The sequence below is a fragment of the Pogona vitticeps genome, chromosome 2, assembly GCF_051106095.1.
Source record: "Pogona vitticeps strain Pit_001003342236 chromosome 2, PviZW2.1, whole genome shotgun sequence".
In the NCBI taxonomy this organism is placed as follows: domain Eukaryota; kingdom Metazoa; phylum Chordata; class Lepidosauria; order Squamata; family Agamidae; genus Pogona; species Pogona vitticeps.
Window position 1 is genome coordinate 84,212,529 of NC_135784.1, and position 26,191 is coordinate 84,238,719.

At 41.8% G+C, this 26,191-nt stretch overlaps 2 protein-coding genes across 4 annotated transcripts; both read left to right on the forward strand.

Annotated features, from left to right (window-relative positions):
* Positions 1-6,074: 6,074 nt before the first annotated feature.
* LOC110077964 (epidermal differentiation-specific protein) lies at positions 6,075-18,054 on the forward strand. 3 transcript variants are annotated; one of them, XM_078385521.1, is made up of 3 exons: positions 6,075-12,314; positions 13,324-13,376; positions 16,353-18,054. In XM_078385521.1, the coding sequence occupies exon 3, from the start codon at positions 16,436-16,438 to the stop codon at positions 17,438-17,440; it is 1,005 nt and encodes a 334-aa protein (XP_078241647.1). In that variant the 5' UTR covers positions 6,075-12,314; positions 13,324-13,376; positions 16,353-16,435; the 3' UTR covers positions 17,441-18,054. The 3 variants fall into 3 exon arrangements, with proteins under 3 accessions (XP_078241647.1, XP_020647253.3, XP_072845976.2); XM_020791594.3 differs by having other exon boundaries at positions 6,075-13,376; positions 16,350-18,054; XM_072989875.2 differs by having other exon boundaries at positions 6,075-13,376.
* A 1,351-nt stretch (positions 18,055-19,405) lies between these two features.
* LOC144586615 (taste receptor type 2 member 8-like) lies at positions 19,406-25,256 on the forward strand. The gene has a single exon (XM_078385097.1). It carries the CDS (start codon positions 22,659-22,661, stop codon positions 23,562-23,564), a length of 906 nt encoding a protein of 301 aa, XP_078241223.1. The 5' UTR covers positions 19,406-22,658; the 3' UTR covers positions 23,565-25,256.
* The last annotated feature ends 935 nt before the right edge of the window (positions 25,257-26,191 follow it).

Sequence of the window (26,191 nt, forward strand, 5' to 3'; positions counted from 1 at the left end):
GCCCTGTATTGTTTTCAGTGCCTTCATGGGATTTACAGTGAAATGGAATTGGTCGATACGGCCATAGTATCTGCGTGATACTGTTTCTGGAAAAGGAATGAGGAGCTTTGCTTAGATATTACCATTTTGGTCACTACTATACTGCTTGTTATGTATGTTGGAGGTTCCTATGTCACTCCCTTGCATTTGTGGATGATCCCAGGTAACTGCTGATGATCTGTTTGGAATCTTGAAGTGATACTTCAAATCACAGTAGACCATCATAGGCTGAGCTAGATGGGCCACTGATATTACTGAGTTTCTCATAGCCATCTTTAGCCAGTTCACAGTTCTGCACACTTAGCTTTTGACCTTAGCCTGCATTTTGTCTCTAGGGCTGATGCATTCACATGCATTTTTAACTCAGTGTCTTCTGTTGTGACTTAAGTCATATCTAGAAATGATTTAGAGCTGGAAAGTAGGTTGCGTGTTGAGATGGAAGAACCAGTATTTGATTCTTCAGATAAATAGCTAAATACACACAACTAGGAGAGTGTTCTCTGATTTGTTTAGCTTCTCTAGGTCAGCTGTATTGACTTTAAGTGAATAAATGTATTTGCTAGGAGGCAGGTCACATTTCACTGAGCCCATGACTTCTCTCCAGCAGGCAAATAGTCGTAGGGTGTTTTTTTAAATGGATTGTTTTGCTGTGTTGTTTCAAATGTGTTTGAATATTAATTTCATTTACTATTTTAATATATGTGTCTAATTCATTTTTAATATTTGTATACTTAACTGTTTTTAGCTTTTAAATACTGTTTTTAATTTTGTAACAAATTATTAAATGGGCGGGAGGAGGCCCATTTAATAATTTGTTAAACTAATTTGTAGAAGAATTCAAATGCCCTCCCTGTAAGGTTGGGCAACTTGTGGCTCTACAGATGTCGCCTGAAACTCACACCAGTCGTAGTCAATATAGCCAACAGTAAGGAATGATGAGAGCTGCAGTCCAAAAACTTCTGGAAGGTCTCAAGTTCCCAGCCTGTGTTCTGGGTGGTGAAGCCTGTGTTCTAGCACTTCCCTCTTCTGTAACTTTAGGAATAACATGAATTTCTATTAAATCTAAAGGTCGATTGCACAAGCGGAGATGTTAGCAGAACTCCATGGGTGTGGGTGGTAATGACTTTCACATGACAAGAGAATTGAGAAAAAAATTGGAAGAAAAAGAAGCAGCGGTTTGATATATTGCAGAAAAGCCTGACAGAATTCCAAGTCCTCTCTCTCTTTTTCTCCATCTGCCCACCATATTGTGGATCCTGGCAAATAAGTTTTGGTTCCATGTTACTGGGAAGGGGGTGGTGGTTCTTGTTTCCTTGTCCTTCGTCCTCCTGGCTCCTGCTGCCCAAGGCAATATGAAGAATTGTGAAAAGGAAAACCATGCGATTACATTAAATTGAGAAAAACCAGAGATAAAGTTAATTTATGAGTAAATTAACTTGAGTAAACACATGTAAGATTCAGCAGTTAACCACATTAGAAGGTCTAACACTGCAGCTGTTCTGTCAGGGGAGAAGGGCCAAATGGGGTGGCCTTGAATGAGGAACCGTGACTAGTCCGTCCTCCCATATCAATGACAGTGCTTACATGAAAGGATGCTTTGGTTAAAAACACTAACTGAATTTTACATTTTATTTGAGTGCGGTAAAACGGTTCTGAAACAGAGGCTTCGCCAGCCTCGGCAACACCCCCGCCCCCCGCCACTATTCAGCTGTGATCCAGCTTCAGCAATTTTTTGTTTTCACTTCCACTAAAAGTCATTTCAAGTCATTGCTGCTTCTTACCAGTAAGTAGGTGTCATCTGTATATCTTAAATTATTAATGTTTCTTCCACCAATTTTCAATTCTCTTTCATCTGAATCTAGTTTGGCTTTCTGTATGATATGTTCTGGATATGGATCAAACAGATAAAGGGACAAAATGCACCTTTGTCTGGTACCTTTGCCTATAAAAAACATTCAGTCTCTCCATATTCTGTCATAATGGTAGCTTCTTGTTCAGAATAGTTACACATCAGGACAATCAAGTGCTGAGGCACACTCATTTATTGTTGTCTATAAAGTATAGACTGATCTTCTGAAATTCTTTGTTGCACTCCAGTAGCCAGTGGGTATTTGCAATTTGATCTCAAGTGCCTCTTCCTTTTTGGAATCCAGCTTCAACCTCAGTCATTTCTCAATCCATATAAAGGTAAAAGCCTTGTTGAAACACCTTGAGCATCACTTTGCTTCCATGGGAAATTAAAGCAATGGTCCTATCGTTACTGCACTCTTTGGCATCTCCTTTCTTGGGGATTGGTATGTATATTGAGTATTTCTAGTCTGTGGGCTATTATATTCCATTTGCTGGGTTGTTACGATTTTGACACATTCATTCCCTGTGACTTGAAAGAGTTCTACTGGTGGTCCATCTACTGCTGGTTCTGGTTAATTTATTTCTTCCTACTGTTTTCCAAGCAGCTTTCACTTCACTTTCTATAACTGCAGGTTCTTCATCAGAGGATACCTCTTCAAAGGAATCTGTCATCCTTATACCCCTCCTGTAATAGATTAGATTAGGCAACCTTCAGTCTCGAGATACTATGGTAACATGCTTTGAATAGAAGTTTTGGAACAGTGTCTAGTGTGGCTGACAAGGCCAATTCGAGAGTGACAATCCCTTCCACAATGAAGACAAATACAATCTGCCCCCTGACCAGCTCCCTGATTTTGCTGGTTTCAGGAGTGCCTCTGCCTCGGCCTGCTGGACAAGTGTCTCTTCAAAATGGGAGAGGCCGTGATGCACCGCCTGCCTCCAGGCTGAACGCTCAGATGTCAAGGTTTCTCATCTGTTGAGGTCCATTCCTAAGGCCCTCAGATCCTGCTTGCAGATATCCTTGTATCGCATCGGTGATCTCCCTCTGGGGTGATTTCCCTGCAGTAATTCTTCATACAGGAGATCTTTTGGAATCTGACAACCAGCCATTCTCATGACATGCCCGAACCAATGTAGACATCCCTGTTTCAGTATAAATCCCGTATAAATGTTCAATATACTGTTTCCACCTTTTCTTTATCTTCTCCTGGTTAGATAGTGTGCTTCCCTGTTATTAATTCACTAATCCTAATCTAGGCTTGGATTCCTCTTTGACTTCTTGGATTTTCTGGGAGAGATATCTTGTTCTCTATTTCTTTCCGCTGGATATTGTAGGAGTTCTCTTTATGTCTACATGACAGTGACTGAAAAACTACATGCAGTGTCCTGATCCTACTTTTGCTTCTTGTCTGTCCTTTGCAATTTTAAGTGTTTCTTCTGTCATCTCTCTAGATTTTTATTTTCTTTTTATTACAAGATTTTTCTTTCTTCCCTAATAATATTACTGGCTTCACTCCACATTACTTTTGGTTCACAGTCAGTTGAGGTTAGAAATCTGTTCTTTATGTGAACTTGAAATTCATCTGTCATGTTGTTTAGAATATATTTTGGCACTACAATTCTTTTAGTGTTCTTTTTCAGCTTTATGCTAATGTCTGATATTAACAATTCATGATCAGTACCACAATCTGCTCATGGTCTTGTTTTGGTTGAGAGAGTGCAGCTTTTCTCCTCTAGTCACTAACTATTTCTGTATTTTAAGTCTGGCCTAATTTGTAAGGTGGATGATTCATAGAAAAACAAGGAGCCTTGGGGATTCATAGTAAACCTGTAATTTTTTCTTGCGCTAACTATGGATCTGTATTGGTATAAGTATACAGTAAGTGTTGATCCATCTCTTCAGTAATATTTTGAGATCCTAACTAAATGAGCAGTATTAAAGATGATAGTGATGCTGAAAGCCACGAGATTAGTAGAAAGACTGTTACATCTTGAATATCAGGCAGGAGCAATGGGCTAGGCTTGTTATAAATTTTATAATAGTTTAATAATCCTTTAAATTTTGTTCCTAAATAAGTACTGAAGAAAGAGTGCTAGGGCTTGGATGTAATGCATGATCAGCTCGTGATGACACCTCCACTTTTCCATTGCCAGTCTCAGGGAGAATTACCTCACGGATGCTTGTGCCCAAGAACTCTGCATTGTTCTGAGCACCAGCCACAAGCTGGAGAGTCTAAACCTTCAAGACAACTCCTTCACCAAAGCATCTGTGCCTTTCATCCGACACCTTATGGAGACGTGCACCAGCATGAACCTGATATAGTAAGTTTTGGTCAGGGTGGGAGGAGGATTTTCCTATGCTTTAATAGCAGGATCAGGCCTGCCATGCCCCCCCCCCCCATGCCTCTGGGAAACCAATGTTCAACCCGTTGCCATTTCTCTGAACTTCAGTGATAAATCAATGAAATTCACTGAACCTAGGCACTTCACCTTCTTAGTCTCAAGAGCTATGAAAGCAGAATGATACCGGGATGAGCAGTCACTGACTGTATGTGCCTTGAGTGCGCCCTCCCCAAAATCTCCAACTTCCCCCTGCAGTAAAAAGGGTGGCCTGAAAAGCTTCTCACATGTTTAAGGACAGTTGAAGGTCTAAAGGCAATTCCACCCCTCAATTTTTCTATGACTGAAATAGACTTCCTCTTCCAGTTTTGAAAAAAATTGTCAGCTAGGTGACACCCCCCCCCCCCAAACTAGGCCAATTTGCTTTTGCCCATCACTTACCACTCCCAGAGATCTCCTGGCCTGTGAGACCCTGGACTACAGGCACCCTAAGTCTATGGGCAGAACATACTGTTATGTGAAGGGAAGTGGGACTTTCTCCCTGTTTGTTCCCTCCGGGGATTCTGTTCCAGTGCCTCCCCCATCCCACTTCAGCAGTTCTTTGGAGGCTCAAAGGGGAGAAGAAACGGCTGCTTTGAGCTGATAAAAACCTTTCCAATGGCAGGAAAAATGAAATTGGATTTTATTCTGAAGCTAACATAGCATCACAAAAATAACAAGTACTGCTTCAATTCAAGGAATTTATTTGTTTCTCCTGGTTTTCTTTCTTTTGCTAGTCTGGACAAAAATGGCTTTGGTGGCCAAGGAACAAAATGCCTGAAACGGCAAGAGAAAAAGATATCTCAGTCAGGACGTCGTTTTTTGTTGTGGATGTGACCACCCTTTCCCTACTCTCTGCCTTGGATCAAAGTTGCCCCACCTAATTGGGAACAAAAGCAGCAAGATGTTAGCTAATATTTCTGTGTCTCCCCCCCCCCCCAACCAGCCAAATATAGATCAATGTTGAAGGTGGGTGGGGGTCTGCAGAAGGACTAGGGAGTCTCTGTCTAGCAGGATTGAGAGAAACATTCTGCTTATCACCAGCAGAGGTGAAATTTGAAAGTACAACTTGAGTCTGAGTTGACCTGAGTCTGCAAGCCCATTTTAAAAGTTACTTCTAAATAAACACACCTGGCCTGCACATCTGTCTGTGATTTTGAAGAGCTCCCTTTTGTTCCTCTTCGTGGTCTTCCTGAATCACACATGGGTTTCGTAGAGCGTATGTACGGAGGTTCAGAACATTCTAGAGCTTAAAAGAATAGAACGTTAGTCTCCTCCTCTCCCAGTGCACATGTATTGGCAAGCAAATACACAGCCCACTCAGTTACTTTTAGCCCCTGCTGCGGAAGCTTCTAGGAATGCAGAGCTCCGTTGGTCCTTTTGGCATGTGTTTCTTATTATTCTGCTTGTTATTTTTTCTTTATGTCCTCTTCCTGGGGTTGTTGTTTTTTTTGCCACCTCCACAGGTCTTGTTGTTAGCCAGGCTTTCTAAGGCCCACTTGACTCCACTCTCCAGGATGGCTGGCTCAAGGTCAGCAACCACACTATTTGGGTTGTCCGGGACATCCAGATCTTTCTGGTATAATTTCTTTGTGTATTCTTGCCACCGCTTCTTGATGTCTTCTGCTTTTGCCCCTTTGAAATCCAGCTTGTACTTCTGGGAGTTCTCGGTCCACATATTGCTGAAGCCTACCTTGGAGGTTATCCAAATCTTTTTGGTATAATTCCTCTGTGTATTCTTTCCACCTCTTCTTGATGTCTTCTGCTTCTGTGAGGTCCTTACCATTTTTGTCCTTTATCATGTCCATCTTTGCACAAAAGGTTCCTTTAATATCTCCAGTTTTCCTGAACAGATCTCTGGTTTTTCCTTTTCTGTTATTTTCCTCTATTTCTTTGCATTGTTCATTTAAGAAGGCCCTCTTGTCTCTCCTTGCTATTCTTTGGAAGTCTGCATTCCATTTTCTGTAACTTTCCCTATCTCCCTTGCATTTTGTTTCCCTTCTCTGCTATTTGTAAGGCCTCATTGGACAGCCACTTTGCTTTCTTGCATTTCCTCTTCTTTAGGATGGTTTTTGTTGCTGCCCCTTGTAGAATGTTATGAGCCTCTATTCATAGTTCTTCTGGCATCTGTCCACCAAATCTAGCTCCTTAAACCTGTTCTTCACTTCCACTGTGTATTCATAAGGGATTTGGCTTAGATTATACCTGACTAGCCCAGTGGTTTTTCCTACTTTCTTCAGTTTAAGCTTGAATTTTGCTATGAGAAGCTGATGATCAGAGCCACAATCAGCTCCAGGTCTTGTTTTTGCTGACTGTATAGAGCTTATCCATCTTTGGCTGCAGAGAACATAATCAATCTGATTTTGGTGTTGCCCATCTGTTGATGTCCATATGTAGAGTTGCCTCTTGTGTTGTTGGAAAAGAGTGTTTGTGATGACCAGCTTCTTCTCTTCACAAAACTCTATTAGCCTTTGCCCTGCTTCGTTTTGAACTCCAAGGCCAAACTTCCCTGTTGTTCCTTTTGTCTCTTTATTCCCTGCTTCAGCATTCCAGTCCCCTATAATGAGAAGAACATCTTTCTTTGGTGTCAGTTCTTGAAGGTGTTGTAAGTCTTCATAGACTTGGCCAATTCCAGCCTCTTCAGCATTGGTGGCTGGTGCATAAACCTGGAATACTGTGATGTTGAAAGGTCTGCCTTGGATTCGTATTGAAATCATTCTATAATTTATGAGATTGTATCCCAGTACAGCTTTTCCCACTTTTTTGTTGACTATGAGGGCTACTCCATTCCTTCTACAGGATTCTTGCCCACAATAGTAGATATGATAATCGTCTGAATTGAATTCGCCCATTCCTGTCCATTTTAGTTCACTGACGCCCAGGATGTCAATGTTGATTCTTGCCATCTCCTGTTCGACCACATCCAGCTTACCAAAGTTCATAGATTTTACATTCCAGGTTCCTATGCAGTATTTTTCTTTGCAGCCTTGGACTTTCCTTTCACTTCCAGGCACGTCCACAGCTCAGCGTCCTTTTGACTTTGGCCCAACCACTTCATTAGCTCTGGAGCTACTTGTACTTGTCCTCTACTCTTCCTCTGTAGCATGTTGGATGCTTTCTGACCTGAGGGACTCATCTTCCAGCATTGTATCTTTTAGCCTTTTTTTCTATCCATGGAGTTTTTTTGGGAAAGATACTGGAGTGGCTTGCCAGTTCCCGCTCCAGGTGGATCGTGTTTAGTCAGAACTCTCCACTATGACCTGTTCTTCTTAGGTGTCCCTGCACGGCGTAGCCCATAGCTTCTCTGAATCAATCAAGTCCCGTCGCCACAACAAGGCAGCAATCCATGAAGGGGACTGTGCCTTAGTGAGGCACTGACTGCATTTCTGGACTAGCATCCTCTCATGTAAACCAGCAATAGATTGCTGGCAGTCCTAGTCACTGGCGTTACCATCAATTCACATGCCAATTATGGCTGTACCAACAGGAGTTCTACCATTATATATTTGAACTTTCAAAAAGATTTTGACTGAGGCCTTGGTCACATGAGGGGATGTTCTCTAGTTACCTTCTCAAGTTATTTCGTTGCTTTTTTCCCTGACACAGAGACAAGATCCAGACATTTTCACGGTCAGTGGTATAACTGTGGAACATTTTCCCATCACCAGGAGGGTTGTGTTATTTTGTAGCTTTATTGTACCAGTGCATTCCTTACCTGGATTGCCTGTGTGCATGCCCACCCCGCTTCTTTTCAGAATTGAAGCCAGGAAGGTGGTTGTCATTTCTGTGGCACACACTTTAAAAAAAAAAATTGTGCCTGATACATCAATACATTGCTAAAATTATGTCATTGGGCAGGCCACCACCATTACATTACTGGTGAGTAATATTGTTTTTAATTTATAGGAAGATACATTGAAACATGGGTATGCCAATGTCACTGGGGGCGGGAGAGGGAGGACAGGGGTTGATCGCCAGTACTGCTGCATGGATATCCCAAGCCTATTGTGTGCAATGAATTTCTGCAGGAGCAGCCAGTTCAATAGAGGGATGCTTTCCTAAACAGAAGCCCCTTCCCAATCCACATTTCCTCTAATTTCCACCCCTACTGTGTCCAAGTCCCCCCCCCCCCGTGTAGGGTTCTGTTACGACCAGAATGTAAGGGGCTGGAAAGAATCACTGTGGGTGCACAGGAAAGGAGGAAAGCTGTAGGAGGAAATAAATCAGTACTGCTAAAATTTCTTGGGACATTGGCCCCAGAATATAAACCATGTGACGATGATTCAGTACAACAGAGGTATGAGAAGTATCGGAAGAAGCCGAATACATTTCCCTTATGTGGCTAGGGCCAAAGATTTAAATAAGAAATCACTCCGTGATCAATAAATTTGATTACAGCACAGGAAAAAGGCATAGGAATAGACTTAAAATTCTTATGCAGGAGGAAAGTAAGAAGTGGAGTTCCCCCAAGAATATGCACTGCAATTACTCCTTCTAAACTTTTTAATAATTCACTTAAAACTAGGGTTGGGCAGTGAGATTGCTGAGGCATCAATTTATATAGTTTGGTAAAAATAACAAGGAATTATAAAAACTCCATAATCAGCTCATGAAGTTAGATGAAAGAATAATAAAGCGCCAGATGCTGTGGCAGCCTTTCACCTGTCTTTTCCTTTGTAAAGTCACCTGCTGTCCTTAAAGGTTGCAGACGACCATGTTTACTTGGCCATGTTTTTTCTGATGCGTTCTTTGGCGGTACTAGCATAATATGGGTTTTTAGTGGCCAGAATGACTACCTCTGTTTTTAATGTCGAAAAAGGATCCAATAGCCATTTCAGTCAGCTTTTGTGTGCAATTGACTAGAGGGGCCATCTTCATCTCAGACAGTAAAGTATCTTGGGGATAGCCTTTGCTGTCCCTGTTCTTATCAGTCACATGATGCTTCCGAAACACCACCGCCACCAAATTTTTTTATTTCTTCTCAAAGTGTCAGACAGAACATGACTTTTCAGCAGAAGCAGATGTGATATTTTATGTGTTTGCTTAGGGTTTCTGATTCCCAGAAACTATTAGGTTATGGCAGCAATTAAAAAGAAATACCCATTATGAAGGAAAGAGACCAAATGAGCTTATGGAGTGTGCCAGTATTTTTCTCATAGGACTGTGAGAGGATACAGAAATAGCTTGAGATTATTGCTTGATCATGTGATTGTGAAACAAAAGCATGTGTTTTAAGCTTCATTTTCCTTGGAAGTTATTATGTGAGAAATTTTCTTTCTAGTGTCCATAAACCAAGGAACAAAAACCTTCAGAATACCAGTTATTATCTTATAGTCTTACTTTCTAATGTTAATGTATTATTGAAGGCTAATTTTCTAATTTTACTTTCTTATTTAGCTGAAGCCTGATGTATTTTGATAAAGATCCCTGGTAATTGCTGAAGATCTTTTTGGAATCTTTAAGAGATACTTGAGATTACAGTAGACCATTATCGGCTAAGCTAGATAGATCAATAATATTGCTGAGTTTCTCAAAGCCATATTTAGCCAGTTCACAGCTCTGCACATCTAGCTTTTGGCCTTAGGCTACAATTTGTCTCTAGGGCTGATGCATTCACACACATTTTTGAATTGGTGTCTTCCATTGTGACTTCAATCATATCTATAAATGGTTCAGAGGTAGAAAGCAAGTTCCCTGTTGAGATGGAAGAACCAATGTTTGAATCCTCAGATAAACAGCTGAATGGGTACACGAGCAGGAGAGTATGCAGCGGTGCCTTGCATGACAACGTTAATTCGTTCCAGCGAAATTGCTGTAGAACAAAAACGTCATAAAGCGAAATTAAAAAGCCCATACAAACGCATTAAAACCTGTTTAATGCGTTCCGATGGGCTGGAAACTCACCATCCAGCGAAGATCCTCCATAGGGCAGCCATTTTCGCTGCCTGTGCAGCGAGGAATCCGTCCCAGAAAACAGCGGGGGGCCATTTTGTTTACCCAGCGACCATTTTGAAACAGCCGATCAGCTGTCCAAAAATCATTGTTTTGCGAAGAATCGGTTCCCGATGCAGGGAACCGATCATCGCAAAGCGAAATTCCCCCATAGGAAACATCGTAAAGCGATTGCAAAAGCGATCGCAGAAAGTTCATTGTAATGTGGTTTTGTCATTAAACGGAGCGATCGTAAAGCGAGGCACCACTGTACTTTGATTCTTTTCTAGGTCAGCTGAGTTGACTTTGTTGAGAGTTCTGGGAACTTGCTTAAGTTCCAGTAGAATATAAAGTGGAAGGCCAGCTCTTTAAGGTTAGAATTAGCTGTCGAAGTACCCTTCTACCCAATTGTTCTTGGTATCCACCCTCACCAAAGCCTAGCACTTTAGGAAATAAGATTCAGGAAGCGATCTTTAAGTATGAAAGGTTTTGTGTATTTTACTCACTTAAAAGTCCATTTCTAAAACAGGCACTCATTAGATTTAAATTTGATAGAAAGGAAAATAGTGAAAATAAGGTTTGTTTCCTCATGGCTAGGAGGATCTCTAGGGTTCAGAGATCCAGCCTGGAGATCTAGCATCTTCTAAGGTGAAAAAGGGGTCTGAGACAAAATGGAGTCTCTCAGAACGCGTGAGGAGGAGGAGGGAAGAACAAGGGCAGAATTTCTCTAGCCCAGCAAAAACAAGCCCCTCTGATTAGTTAGCATGCAAACAAACAAGCAAACAAGTTAGTCTGTGATGGAGGCTCTTCCTCCCATATCTTGAAATTTGCATCAAGATTGCTAACTAGCCAACAGACTTGAAGTGAATGAATGTATTTGCTGGAAGGCAGAAGGTCACATTTCATTGAGCATATGCTCATGGCTTCTGTCCAGCAGGCAAATAATCCTATAGGACACTCTGTGCAAAATTTAAGATCACCCTCACAGCCCTGCTGGCTCTAACTTTATTGGATTTGTTCTCCTGAATAGTTAGCTAAATGCATTGGCTGGGATAAAGCAATACAGTACCACAATGGCAAAAGTCAATAGATGTACTGAGATAATTTTTGTCCCAGCTGGGTTTCTCCTGTTTGTTTTTGCTTTTGTTTGGCCGTGCACAGACACCAGTTGGAAGACATTGCTGAGCACTGTTTAGCTGACAATGACAATGGCTGAAATCCTGTTGCTTAGGATAGAAAATTATACTAAAGGCGGCCCATGGAGATTTGGTAAGACAACTCCTTGGTAAGTTCCATTGATTCAAATGAGCCCACTCTATCTGCTAAAGTGAGGCACAACTAGAATAGGCCCATTTGAATCAGTGGAATTTACAGGGGACTTGACTCATCAAATCCTCATTAATTCAGTGGGTTTTCTCAAGTATGAGTTACTAGGCTAAACAAGAGAATTCTAGCCAATGCTATGGATGGCGGTGTGGGTTCTGTAACTTGGAGTGATTCTGGGGAATTAAAATGTCCCATCCTAATGCATGCAGGTTAAATTGTATCTCTATACTGAACTTTGTTCCTGTATATTAACAAAAAGGGGTCCCTGACTAAGAGAATCCATGTGTGGTTGACCTCTAGCCAGGATTGTCCTCATGTCTTAACAAATCTCTCTTGGCAATTAGAATTGTGTGACTAGACAGATTCTTTTCAATAGTTGCCAGCCAAGAATTCAAGTCTGCTCATGAATTCTTGGTATGAGTTTTCTTCATCTGTTTACTTGATTTTTCCTTTTCTTATTTTTCCTATTCTATGTCCACTCCCATTTATAGTTTGAACTTTACAATCGGATGGAAAGAACAAATTATGAAGATTGATGTGATGACACGGCTCATGAAAGAAGGAAGGACATCTGCCTACAGAATGATTGGGGGAAATGATTAAGCTCTTTGAGAGATTTCTCCAGTCTAACTTCTTGACATACTGTACATTTTAACAGTGCCCGTGAGGAATATTCTTCTCTGCCTTTCCTTAGGAGCATTGTTTCCTTAACTTTTGTCCCTCTAGGTGTGCTGAAGTTAAGCTCACAGAAAGAACAGTCATCTGGAGGATCAAAAGCTTTCGAGTTTGTATCCAGAGCTGAGCTTGCCTCCCTGTTTTCCTTCACCCCCTTTGGTTCCTTTTCACCTACCCATCTCCTCCTTGAATTGAACCTCTGCCTGATTAGCTCAGCACATGGAACAGGCAGCATTTCTGTGGAAGCTACTTTAGCAGTAGCTCATGAACCAAATGGGGGGGGGACTCACTCCAAAATTAGAGGATAGCCCCCTTGCCCCAGTCACAAACAGCCTATGTCTACTGCATAGGTCTTGAGTTTGAAATGCAGATTTAAAAATGAAAGGAAAAACCAAACACTGTAGTACTTTTAGGACTAACAGATTTAAATAAATATGTTCCTCTTTTTCATCAAAGAGAAGAACAAAGTGAGAAGTAAAAATCAGATGAGTGTTGAACTTGGAAGAGACCTCTCTGGACACTTCCCATGTGGTTACTTAGATTTGGATTCCAAGAATCCACCACTAAATTTCCCAGTGTCCTGGGTACTAGTATTTGATATGATTGCTACGTATTCTCTGTGTAACTATTTACTAGCCTTTCTGGGCATAGCAAGAGGCAGAATGCATTTCTACATCTTATCTCTTACCTAGTTCTAAAGAATGTGGGTAGAACCATATAACCAAGCTTCAGTTCTTTTTGGTCCCTTTGACCTCGGTGGGAAAAGGAAGCTATATTTATCTATCCAAGTGAACTCAGTGAGGGGCAAAGATAATGGGGAAGAGATCAACAGGTAGATGGTAGGGCTTCCTAGTGAGAAGAGTTTTAATAGGCTATTCTTAGTCTTAAAACAAAAGAAGCTGTACACATGATTCCCAAAATTTGGAAAGAAAGCTGAATCAATTAATCTTGGCTTGTCAAATCTTGGCATAAAGATTACCACTGGACACTTTACAAGCTGGAGTGAACTGCAATTCTTTCTTCCTTTAGCCTGGCTTCAATTATTAGAGGCCACTCCAGTCCTCATAAACATTGTAATTGATTTCATATTTACCCTATTTCACCTCCTATAAAAGCTAGTAGAAGTCTTCGGAATTCTCAGCTGTTGAGAGGCTCTAGACTGATCACCTAGCAAGGTAAGTGTAAGTCCCTTGTACATGGGTGCATATAGGGACCATCGGTTGCTTGTCATGGGGACTGATAAAGCTTGATAGGACACAAGGCAGAGCAGAACAGAGGCACAGGCAGAATGTAAAGGGAAAATGTGGTGAGCCGGTGAGGGAAATGAATATCCAATGTTGTCCTCATAGTGGGGGAAACAGCTTTTGCTCAGTCTTTTTCAGCAACTACTAATGCACAGGTATAATAATTATAATGGTGGTGAACTAAATCCAATAATTTGGGGGGCTGTGTATAATGGGGCTAACGATAATGTGCTGTCAAATGAATTCTGACTTGTGGAGATCCTTGGCAGGGATTTCTAAGTACTCAGAAGTGTTTACCATTGTTCTGGGGGTGTCTGTGCAGTTTGGCTAGGATAACACAGTCTGTCTCTTTTTCTGGGACACTCAGCAGGGAACTGAACTCCCATCCTCTGGCTCCACAGACACTTACCCAATTTACTGAGCTATCCAGCTAATTATAATAATTATGTGCCGTCAAGTCAATTCTGATTTATGGCTCCCTTTCCAGGCTTCTCAAGGTATAGAATACTTAGAAGTGGATTACCATTCCCTTCTTCTGGGGTGCTCTGGGCAACCCCAGAAGCATCAACCTGACATGTAGTTTGAAGTTTCCTGAGGGCTGGGAATGGGGTTGCTTGTGGATGTTTAGGATATATATCCAGTTTTTTTGAGGCCGCCTGTGCCCCAAGGAAAGGGAAATGAAGCAAGGCCTCCGAACTCCCAGTTCCGGATACTGTAATTCGGTTAAGGACTGCTGTCTGTACATTATCCCTTGTCAGAAGAGAAACGTTTATTTTTTGGACTGCAACTCCCAGAAGACTAAAGCATGCTGGCTGTGGAATTGGAGGGCTTTACTACAGAATCACAGCCAGGGAGTTAAAGTTCCCACTGTGCTTCTCTTGAGATGAGGCAGGCAAGATTACATGGGGTATATGTGAGGAGTATAGGGGCTAGTACTCTGCTACCTGTGTGACCTGGGGCAAGACATACAGTCTCAGAGCATCACCCAAAGGAAGGAGTGGTTAGACTTCCAAGTATTTTAATGCTAGAAAATGTGGAGATGGTTGCCATAAGTCTCATTGCAAACAATTAATTTTAATTAGTAAAAAAATAGATGTATTTCCCATCTCTGCTTTCAGTATATTGGGATTCTGGGAGGGATGAGGGTTTGATTCAGTCCTCAATAATTTTAAAACATCCATACATTTCCCACCCATTTTAGCTGCTAGCCTGCCAATGTACTCCCCAGCCTATTTGCTGATGAGAGAGTGATTGCCCAGTTAGGATTGAGATGCATGATAGACACAGGATTCGCTGTATATAAAGCTGAACAAAATCAACATTTACAGTGCACACCTTACCCCTGTGGTGTATATTGGTGGAGACAGTGCAGGCCCATTAAATATGAGACATTATCCAAATAGTGCTTTCCTTCACTCTGAGAAGCTCATACAATTTAAAACAAGGCATTTTCATGCTTTACTTCTGTACAAATTTGAGTCCACTCCTTTCTGAGAACTGTCAGCCTAAAATCAGCAGAATCAATATCTTTCATTAAGCACATGCTTTTTTTGAAAGGAATCCAGAATTGTATTGTACATATTTTTATATATCCTGTCTATTTACACACACACGCACGCACGCACGCATGCACGCACACACGCACACACACACACACACACACACACACAGAGTGTAACATCAGAACTATCTAATTGGTTTCAGTGGAGTTTAGTAGTACATGTTTGTTTTACAATGTATTTTTGGACACATGTACTCAGAGGTAAGCCCTACTGAATTCAAAAGAATTTATTCCCAAATAAGTCTCCATAGGGATGAACTTAAATTACTCAAAAATCCTAAAGTGTTCTGTTAGTTAGCACCTCTCATATTTGAACCTGGTAGAATTTGGTTCTAAGATTGTCATCTCCTGAGATAAATGGAATGGAAACCACTTCTGAGTTGTGTACATCTAGAAAACCTGAGAGGATTGTCATAATTGTCCTGATGGCAATTTTAATTGTATTTTAATCATTTTATCTTTTATTGTATTTTAATTGAATTTTAATTGTTGTAAGCCACCCAGAGACCTTTGGGTAGAGTGGGTGGCACATAAGTTAAATAAATAAACAAACAAACAAACAAACAAACAAATAAATAAATAAAATAAAATAAAATAAAATAAAATAAAATAAAATAAGTCAGAAGTGGCCTTATCATACTCAATGTGGCCTGGAGAGGAGCCCAGAGTGAGTTCAGGGTTAAAGCCTGGGAAGAACATTGTTTGTTAGGCCTACGTCTGCAGCACAGCACAACAGCTGTGCTGAGGCTGGCTCCCTCAGCATAGTTCCCCCAGTGTGTCCTCCTCATCCCAATACCACTCAACAAGCAGGTTTAGTCAATGGTGGAGCAGCATTCTGTTGAGTACGATGCAACTGCCATTTTAATTTTGCAAAGTGCCTGCAAGATACCACCACTCTCGGCTGTTGAAAAATAAGTATCCCAGTGATCCTTGCTAAGGGACACTGGCCCTGTATTTATCAAGGTTGAAGTGTGGCTTTCCAGATGTTGCAGAACTGCAGCTCCAGCCTTTTCTAGCATAACTACGGGGAAAGGATGGAGGCAGCTGCAGTCCAACAATATTGGAGTTCACGGGTTGTCTGTGCCTGGCTAAAGTGTACAATTTTCAGAAGAGAGAGATGAGGAAGAAACAATTGACCATTATTTTTCTGACAACTCACTTGAAAGCAACAGACAAGGCTAGCAATCATATTTGCTTCTGTGTAAAAATGGCTTGCTTTCCAGTATTTTAGTACCAGAAAACCCTGTAGGTAAAAATTTATTTTCCTGTTTCCAAATGTGCATGTGCTGCTGTTTGTGTTTTTGTTTCAAAGCATTTTGTACTGTACTTTCCTCTTCTCAAAGCAGAGTGACTATCTGCACAAAAAAACAACAACCACCAACTGAAGATCCACAGAAGTCACCTGTTTCTCTCCTTCAACAGTAGAAGGATGAATAAAATCATTGTTTATGAGCAAGAAGACTTCAGTGGGCTCAAGAAAGAATTTACTTCAGATGTCCCAGACCTACGCAGTGTGGACTTCGGGGACTGCATTTCTTCCCTGAAGGTGATTGGCCAACCGTGGATAGCCTTTCCTGATCCAGACTATAAAGGGGTGCCTGCTGCGTATGAAGAAGGTGAACACAAAAGTCTCTCCTTAAACAATCAAATTTCTTCTCTCCGTCTTGTGACTGAAGACTTGGAAAATCCTCAGATCACACTTTATGAGCACCCTAATTATGAAGGGGTAAGTAAAGTGATCACTGAGGAAACCGACCTGACTTATGGCTATTTTAATGATAGGGCATCTTCTCATGTTGTCCAAAAAGGTGCCTGGCTCCTCTATGAACATTCACGTCGAAAAGGTTGGTTCTGTGTAGCTCGGGAAGGAACTAAAAATCCTAATTATGGTCCGGTATTTAATTTTCATGATAAATGCTCCTATGTATATCCCCTTAAAGGTGGCCAGCCATCTGTTGCTGCCAAGATCTTGTGGGATCTCAAGAAAATAGAGAGTGAGAGGGAAGTGGTGCTCGATGAGATTATTGGTATTAACAACACAGATTATGAACAGACATTCACCAGCATCAACAGCAGAGTGTATGAGGTAGCCACAAAACATAGCTTCAAATTCATGGCTCCCACCCTTCAGATAGATGAGAAGTTCAGCTTAAACATAGATCCAAGCACTACCCTCACTGTGGAGAAAGAAAAACCAGATTCTATGGTTACTTCCGACAAAATTGAGGTGACGGTATCTGTCAAGATCCCACCACATTCAGAACTGATCGTCCAGGTGATCAAGAAGGTGGTCACGGCCTCAGTTCCTGTGGAGATGAGCATCATCAGAAACAGGAAAACAAAAACAGAAATTGGGGAGTATCGTAGCATGTCTGGACGTCAGGTCAGCACTAAATACACCATGAAGCCAATTGTAGTGAAAAAGAAAACATAGAGCCAGTAAACCAGCATAATCAAAATGACCATGTCAGCCACCTCATCTTTGTTGTGAAATGAACATCATATATGACTATACTGATGTCAGAAGCAAATTTATTGAGATTTATTTCCTGACCCTCCCTCCTCAACTTATCCTCTTCCATGGATATGAGAATGCTTTATCTCTTGAAGTGGATGTCCAATTACAGGCTCTATGATACATTTACAGTATATCCACCAGCCTGCTGAGGTGATCTCACACATGAACACTCTGTGTTGTTTGCCTTTGTCAATTAGTGTGGCGTTCACCCTTATTATGTTAATAAGTCATGCATTATTCATGTTTTATGCTGATATGGTTGAGAGGTGGGGCCACTAGAGATGTTAAAAGGCAGAGCCAGAAAGGGAACTGGGGTTTTTTACAGTCTGAATCAGAGGAAGAGAGAGAGAGAGAGAGAGAGAGAGAGAGAGAGTTAGTTGTGAATCTGAGGTATGATTAGTCTGAGGAGTGAATAGTAACCTGTAAGATAATATAGAAAATTTTTATTGATGCTTGATGAACCTGAAGAAGATACTTATGAATTATTATAGAAACATCTGTAATCAATAAACCTGTTTTATTCAAAAGACTGTTCCTTAGTAAAGTACATTGATTTAGTAATCAACTGGGGGCAGTGTGTGAAAAGGTTTTGGTTTTTTTTTGCCTTAGTGAGCTCTCTGTTTTGGGGAGACAAAGGGGCAAACATCACAATAAGGTATCATCGTGTTTGGCTCAAATTAACTATCTGTATTTGTTTTTTCCCCACAGTACAGTGGATTGAAAGGTTCAGCATTGTATGTGCATGTATGATTATGTTCTTTGCTGATGGCTTACACAGAATGCCCCTGCATTAGCCAAGGAGGGCCTGGGGGTGACACAGGGCAGCTTTGCAATTCATAAGCTGAACCATGCAAAATGCAAGGGCAGCATGAAGAAGGGTGTGCCTATATACACTATGCCACATATCAGGCTTTGCTGCACTCCTTTTTTCTCATCCTGCTCCACGCTCACTGACACGTCTTGTTTCTGCACTGATGGCTCCTGATACCCCTGCTTCTCCTCTGCCCACTTTCCTTCCCACCCTCTCTTCCTCTTTAGGCTGGAGAAATTCTAGAAAACATGCATAAATGTTTTTTAAAGGAGCCGTTTTTGTCTTCTTCTGGCCAAGCAAGGGTGGGAGGAGAAGAAGCCGTTGAGTCTTGCTGCTTCCTTAGTCCAATAATGTGAATCATGAAGGAAGGGTGGCAACACCGAATTATCCACAGGAAAGAACAACAATTGGAAAGCATTGCAGCGCTGGAGCATTTTTCTAAATCTGTAGGGATGCAGTGCTAATCGGGTTCCTAACAGGAATGTATTTATTGATTATTTCAATTTGTATACCACACCCATTAGTGCCAGAGCACTACTCTGGGTGGTTCACATATAGATACATAGTCATAACAAATAAATGAAAACTATCCAACAAACAATCCACATAAAAACTAAAGGCACCAGAAGAAAGAGAATACTAAACAAAATAAATCATAAAGTAAGGGTAACAATCACTGGACGGAGATGTAAAATCAGCCCTGGCTCAGCTCTCGGATTCCTAGCAAGAAGGCTTTTTTATCCAGCTGTGCAATCTGTAAAGCAGGGGTCTCAGACTCAATTTACCTGGGGGCCGCTGGAGGCAGAGTCTGGGTGAGGCTAGGCCACATCAGATTTTCCACAAGAAAAGCTTTGTTAAAAAAAATTCAATCTTCTCAAGGCAGCAGCAGCCTTGCCAGGTGACCCGTGAAGGGGGGGAGAGAGAGAGACCTAAAAGCAGAAGTCCTGGTGGCACCAAACCCCTGAGAGAGAAGACTGCCGGGCAGAGAGAGGGCCCCCCTTCTGAACGTGTGGGCGCTTTGGGGGGCAGGTGGGACCCAGCCCCTACAGGGTGGGGAGAAAGCCCCACGCTTGCCAAGTAGGTGCCGCCGCCGCTGCTCCCGCTCCTTAAACTTTCATATTAAGGCAGGGGCTACAAACTATCATCCCATGGGCTGCAATTGGCCCCCGGGCCGCATGTTTGAGACCCCTGCTGTAACTCCTTCTGCAGTCCCCTGTTCCCCCTCAGCAACCTCTGTGTTTAAAAGACACATCCCTCCCACAATAGATAGTGAGTATACCTATGCAAAAGACCCAGCAATCATAAACCGGCAGGCAAATGAGCAAAGAAATTTCATCCCTTTCCCTTCACTCTGTCAAGCAAGAAGCCTGGCCCTCACCTTTGTGTATCCCGCCTGAAAGGGTGATTCCTTTGTAGTGTCACTCACTTCAATGTTGCCCCTGCTGGTGGTGAGCCCACCCCTGAAGACGTTTCAGTTGTGAGACGTCTTCTCTCCCAGTCAAGAGGCACATACCAGTGGAAGAGGAAGATGGAGACAGCAGACTTACAGTCAGGTCTAGAGGCAAAGTGCCACAGGGACAGCATGAGGCAGTTAGTTGTAGGAGATAATATAATGACTAAAATCCTATTGGGAAAAACCACACATGTGAGGACAAACATGCATTTTTTTCTTCTTTGTTTGCCATCTGCTGTGCGGCTATAAGTGCTTAAGCAGGAGTGTGAGTATTTCTCACTCAAGGAAGCATAGGAGAAATAAAGTACCTGGGATATCTAGTTGGAGGAGGAAAGATCAAGCCCCTAGATGATAAAACAGAGGCATTTGACAAACGAGCTATCCCTAAGTCCAAAAAGAAAATCCGTTCCTTCCTTGGACTAGCTGTATACTATTGACGATTCGTACCCAGCTTTAGTGGGATAGCTGTGCCTCTGTCCAATTTGGCCAAGAAGAAGCAAGCCGAGACCATCATATGAACTCCAGAGTGCCAAGATGCCTTTGGACAACTAAAGACAGCGCAGACATTGAGACCTATTCTGATGGCACCTCACTTCGAGAAGGAGTTCACTATTTACACGGATGCATTGAATGCTGGACTGGGAGCTGTTCTTTGCCAGATGGACGTCAATGGGACTTTTCACCCAATAACATATATAAGCAAAAATAAACCCCTGTATCCTAATGAGAGAAAGAGTTTGGGGGTTTGAGGCAGAGAGGGAGTGTTTAAGGAGTGATTAGTCAGAGTGCGAAGAGGTTAAAGTAAAATACTGAAGCTTTGTGTAACTTTAAGAATGTGCTTAAAAACTACAGTGGTGCCTCACTTAACGAGGATAATCCGTTCCAGCAAAATTGCTGTATAACGAAATCCTCATTAAGCGAAATAAAAAAGCCCATTGAAGCGCATTGAAAACACTTCAGTGCGTTCCAATGGGCTGAAAACTCACCGTCCAGCGAAGATCTTCCATAGGGGCGGCCATTTTCGCTGCCTGTAAAGCGAGGAATCCATCCTAGAAAACAGTGGCAGGCCATTTTGTACACCCAGTGGCCATTTTGAAACCCGACGATCAGCTGTTTTAGATCAGCGTAATGTGAAAATCGGTTCCCGAGGTAGGGAACCGATCACCGTGAAGGGGATTTTTCCCATTTAAACCATCATTTTGCGATCACAAAAACCTAATCATCAAGCGATTTCCTCGTTAAGCAAGGCAATCATTAAGCGAGGCACCACTGTATTCCTAAAACAACTTGTAATAAATAAACCTGTTTTTGTTCAAATGTTAAGTACTGAATGGACCTCAGTCTTTCATAGGAAATATAGTTGGTAAAGCGAGGAAAACAGCGTGTTGAGATACCTTCGTGAGCTCTGTGTTTGGTGAAACAAGCAGGGGCCCCGGGGTAAACGTCACAGCCACATTTACTCTTCTCATGAAACCTTCCCATATTGCACAGCACTCAAATGTTTCATCTCTAGGCTTTGGTTGCAGCTGCCTTTCCCCTTGGCCTCAAAAGAAGAGCTTCCTCTTTGCCTTTGCCTTGTACGGAGGCTGCAAACTACGTCCTGGGGCCACCAAGGCCAACCCACCAATGAACGTTTTACAGAAATTAACAAAAGTTAAGGCAGTCAGAAGGATGCAAATGGAGAATGGTTGTTGTTATCATTGTGATTAGGAACATAGTTTTGCATGCCCCTTTCTGTAAACACCAGAAAATAAAGCTGTGTAGCTGTTCAGACGGCACAAGTTGGAATGGCTAGATCTGCCCTTGCATGCAAATATATACTTTTTGCCCCTATAATAGGGAGGGACAGCAGCACCTCCCCTCATAATTGGGTGAGGGGGTGCTCATGGGTTGCACAATTATTCTTTAACCCTTTGGCTATGTTTCTTGACTTCAGTGAAATTTGGAACTTTTAAAACGTATTGTGGTACTTGACTAAATTAAGACAATGTGGAGGAACAGCAATGAAAAATGGCCTGGGCCTCACCTCTGATCCCTTGAAGTGCCTCTATATCAGATCTTCGGTACAGCAACAGTAAGAGAGGGGGGCGGCGCATAAATGTTACGTCCTATAACTTGAGTAGATAAATATTGATTAATATATTAAGCAGCACTAAAAGTTCGTTATACATTATGAAAATACTGTGGGCAACTGCAGAGCTGAAGTTGACATAAACAGCAGCAGGACTGGCAGGATGTAATATAAAAGAGATGGGATCTACTTCACCTATAGCGGTCCAAGTAATAACAGTTGCATGACAGTAAGATGCCTTGGCAATGCATGCACGGAACCTATTCCTTTGCTGTTCTAGGAATTGTTCCTTTTTTTTCAGAATCAGAGGATTGAGTGTCTCAAGTCTGCTTCATAGAACTGCTTCCAAATTGGGGCACCTTTATTTGTTGATAGAAAACTCGTAATGCAGAGCCTCCAGTCTCACCTGGATCAGCATCCTTGCTCCAGACAGAAGCATCAAGAAAGTTAGGGTGCAAGGAGATAGCGATTCAACATACTTTCTGGAGCTGCTCTTTTTTCTGGACCTGGGCTTGAGCGATTGGAACCAGACTGCACATGGAAAGAAGGGTCATTTTAAAGGGTAGTGACCCTTTTCCACACAATCCAACATGATTCTTACATTGCTGCCTGATCACATCCTTAGTTACATGATAGCGCTGTTCATTTGCATATTTTGACTAAGAGTTCATTACCATAATTCCCCTTGCATTAAAAAGTATCCTACAGATCGAATACCTGGACTTTCCATCTCAGCTCAACCACTGTGAGCGTGTTCACCCTTACAGCTGTGTGTGCAAGAAGCAGATACTCTGGAGAGATGCCTTTTCCACAGGTCGCTGCCTTTCTTATAGCTGTAGCTGATTTGGCCTTTGGAGGGCTCATCTCCAATGGCTTCATGGTTACAATGATGGTGATGGAATGGGCAAAATGCAAGAGGTTGAGTTCCAGCGGACAACTTCTTCTGAGTGTGGGTATATCCAATATTTGTGCTACTGTTTCAGTGGTTGTAAATTTGACTGTTGTGTTACATACACAAAACTCTGTCAACAGTTTATGGTTCCATATAATCTTCTCCTTCAGTGTCTCTGTCGTATGCTTCAGATTCTGGCTCTCTGCTTGGCTGTGTGTCTTCTATTGCATCAAGATAGTGAACAGCACTTGGTCCTTCATCCTTTGGTGCAAGCAGAGGATCTCATGGCTTATCCCTCGGCTTCTGGTGGGAGCTCTACTTGTCTCCTTCATTTCATCTTTTTCAGGTTTCATAACTCTTGCGTATACTCCATGGAGTAGCGTAACAAGCAACGTTACTAATGGGACCCAAGGGAAGAAAGAGATAGATTATTTGAGTTCTTTCAAACTGTTAGTAATTATTACTGGAAATGTTTGCCCCTTTGTGGTGGTTTTACTTTGCACCATCCTGTCAGTTGCTTCACTCTGCCGGCACCACCATCACATGACAAGCGGAGAATCCAGGTTCCAAAGCTTCCAAACAAAAGCTCATATCAAGGCAATTGGAACATTGGTCTCCCTCTTCTTTCTATACATTTCATGGATTTTAGCAAGCACTTTGCTTTATGCTGAAATTCAGACAGGAGAAATAATAGATGCTTTTTCAGCATCAGTGATGATTTTCTACTCTCCAGTTCAAGCAGTCATCCTGGTGCTGGCTAACCGCAAACTAAATCAAGCAGCTACTCAGATACTTCAAAGAACACAGATGTGAGGAGGACCAAACTGGAAGAAATGTTTATCATGTTTGTCATGATGATGGGATATGTAGTCAGAGAAATGTAAAATGGAGTTAGACAGGTTCTGTGTGAAGATGATTTGAGAGATATTGGAATCTGTTTTTCTAAGTACCATGAGAGTGTTTTCCTGAAGTCTGTTACAGCCTGGTCCAAGACAGCGATGAAGGCCGAATTGAGAGGCCCGTGGAAGACTCAGCATTCCGAGCTAGTTGGAGAAGAGATAAACAACACCTGGACTCTCATGGGAATAAGGGAAAGAGAGAGGTGGTACAGCCTCTTGAAGCTAATTGGTTAACAGCTAGAATGGCCAAGAAGAAGGGAGGAGTTAGAGAGGTAGAAAATGGATGATGGGTTATGTAGAAATGAATTCATTCAATTCAATAAAATGATACTGAAAGCTGAATGGAGTGCTGTTCTGATCTGGTTTCAATTCCATGAAGGAGAGAGGACATAAAGAGAAAGAAGGAGGTGGGGCTAGCCCACCATAGCTCGCCTTAGATCAGCTTAGTAGTGTTTTATTATTTTAATGGGAAATAGTTATTTTATTTAACTGCAATGATCTTTGAATATGTTCTTGATGCTAAAACTTATGCAATATAAACTGATTCTATGAAACTCTATTTTTCTAATAAAATTAATTAGAAAAATTCTACAAATTCTTGAGCAGCAGGGTCTGGCTAAATGCAGGAGGTGAAGAGGGCCACAAACTAGCTATCTTTTAAGAGTCCTACCTAACTGAGCTTTAGTCAGTTTTAAGGAATCACAAAGCCCATGTGTCTGTACTTACGAAGTACTGAGTTTTTAAGGTCAGACTTGTTCAAAGGGCTTATGCTACACATTGCTGAGGTCCTGGGACTTGCTCCAGTGCAAAGGTGGTAGATAAGTGGCCTGTCAAACTCTCTGGCCAAATGCCAGCAGCCCTTTAGGGGGTCCGGTGCATCACAATGTTTATCACCCTTGCATGCTTGATTTTATAAAACTAAACTGTCTGCAGCAGGAGGTATCATGAAGGAATCCTTAAACAACTTTTTCCTGCCAATATCTTGGTTGGACAGAAATAAAAAATATAACTCTACCTACTTCTTATTTCCATTTTGCTTTTACCAATCTGCAACAAAAGAACAAAGGGGCAATTAGGTTAATGACCACATAAAGGAAATCAAAACTTTGAGTTCGCAAGCGCTGAGCAGAGCTGCTGAAGGTAAGATGTTCTGGAGGACACTCGTTCTGAGCAGAGCTGCCATTGATAAGGTGTTGTGGAGGGTTCTCGTTCTTTGGGTTGCCAGAAGCCAGAAGAAGCTTGATGGCTACTATGATGGCAACAACAATACCGGCAAGTTAAATTAGCGTCTACAATGTGGACAAAAAGACAAGACATTTATACAAAACTGATCTCTGTTCATCTGTTATTGGAATGCCTCCAGACAAAATTGATCTTTGTAAGTTCTAGGGCAGGGGTGGGCAATTAATTTCTATAGGGGGGCCACATGAAAAATCTAAACTGTCTTCGGGGGCTGAACCAACTTTACTTAAAAATAAAATGAAACAGTGATGTTATGATTGTTTTTATTTTAAACTTGTTAATCTTCACAAATACTAAAGAGGTTTTTTGCAGTATGTTAAAGATAAGCAACTGATCAACTTTAGACAAAAAGCTATAAATGGTTTTGATGTCCGGTGAGCTGGACAGGAGTGGCTCACGGGCCGGATGTGGCCCCCGGGCCGCACTTTGCATGGGTCTGTTCTAGGGTATATGTAGTTCGGAATAAAATGCACCATGTTTGCCTGTTTCTTTTTGTGAAAAGAATAACAAAATTGTTACCTACCAAAATGTATTTGCTCATGAAATTGCATTTATTGCATAAGGTTCAAAAATTATCTGATAGATTCCTTTGCACTCAAAGCAAGAAGCCTCTCCCTGCCTTGTATGACAGGCTCTTACCCACATTCCAGGGGGCTACGGAAACATGAAGACATTTGAAGATGTGATTTCTCAGGTATCTAACAAAAGGTCCTCTCCAATGTCAACTTACAGCTGCAACCACACAGATGCAAATGCCAAATGGATACAGTTACCATTATGCTCTATGAGGGATAAACTTTGCATTTCTGTAAATAACAATAAACAAATCTCTTCAGGCAGTAAAGATTCAAACACCTGCCAGCCTCTGGGGGATAAAATAAATAAATAAAATTATTTATTTAATTAACTTATATGCCACCCACTCTACCCAAAGCTCTCTGGGCGGCTTACAATAATTAAAATACAATTAAAAAAACCAATACAATTAAAATAGATACTCTAAAAATTGCCATCAGGACGCACAGTTGATATTATTTCAATTAAAAGCCTTCTGGAACAGGAAGGTTTTGACCTGGCGCTAAAATGTCATCAGCATCGGCGCCAGATGAATCTCAGTTGGGAGGGCGTTCCATAGTCTGGGGGCAGCTGCTGAAAAGGCCTTTTCTCTACCAGCCATCCCTCTTATCTCCTTGAGGGATGGCTCTTTCAAAAGGGCCCCCTGGCTAGATCTTAACTGCCGGTTAGGCTCATATGGAAGGAGGCGGTCCTTCAGGTATCCAGGGTCCAAGCTGTTTAGGG

Bases quoted from the DNA above. Each gene is read 5' to 3' on its own strand.
- LOC110077964 (XM_020791594.3), top strand. From the start codon at position 16,436: ATGAATAAAATCATTGTTTATGAGCAAGAAGACTTCAGTGGGCTCAAG.
- LOC144586615 (XM_078385097.1), top strand. From the start codon at position 22,659: ATGCCTTTTCCACAGGTCGCTGCCTTTCTTATAGCTGTAGCTGATTTG.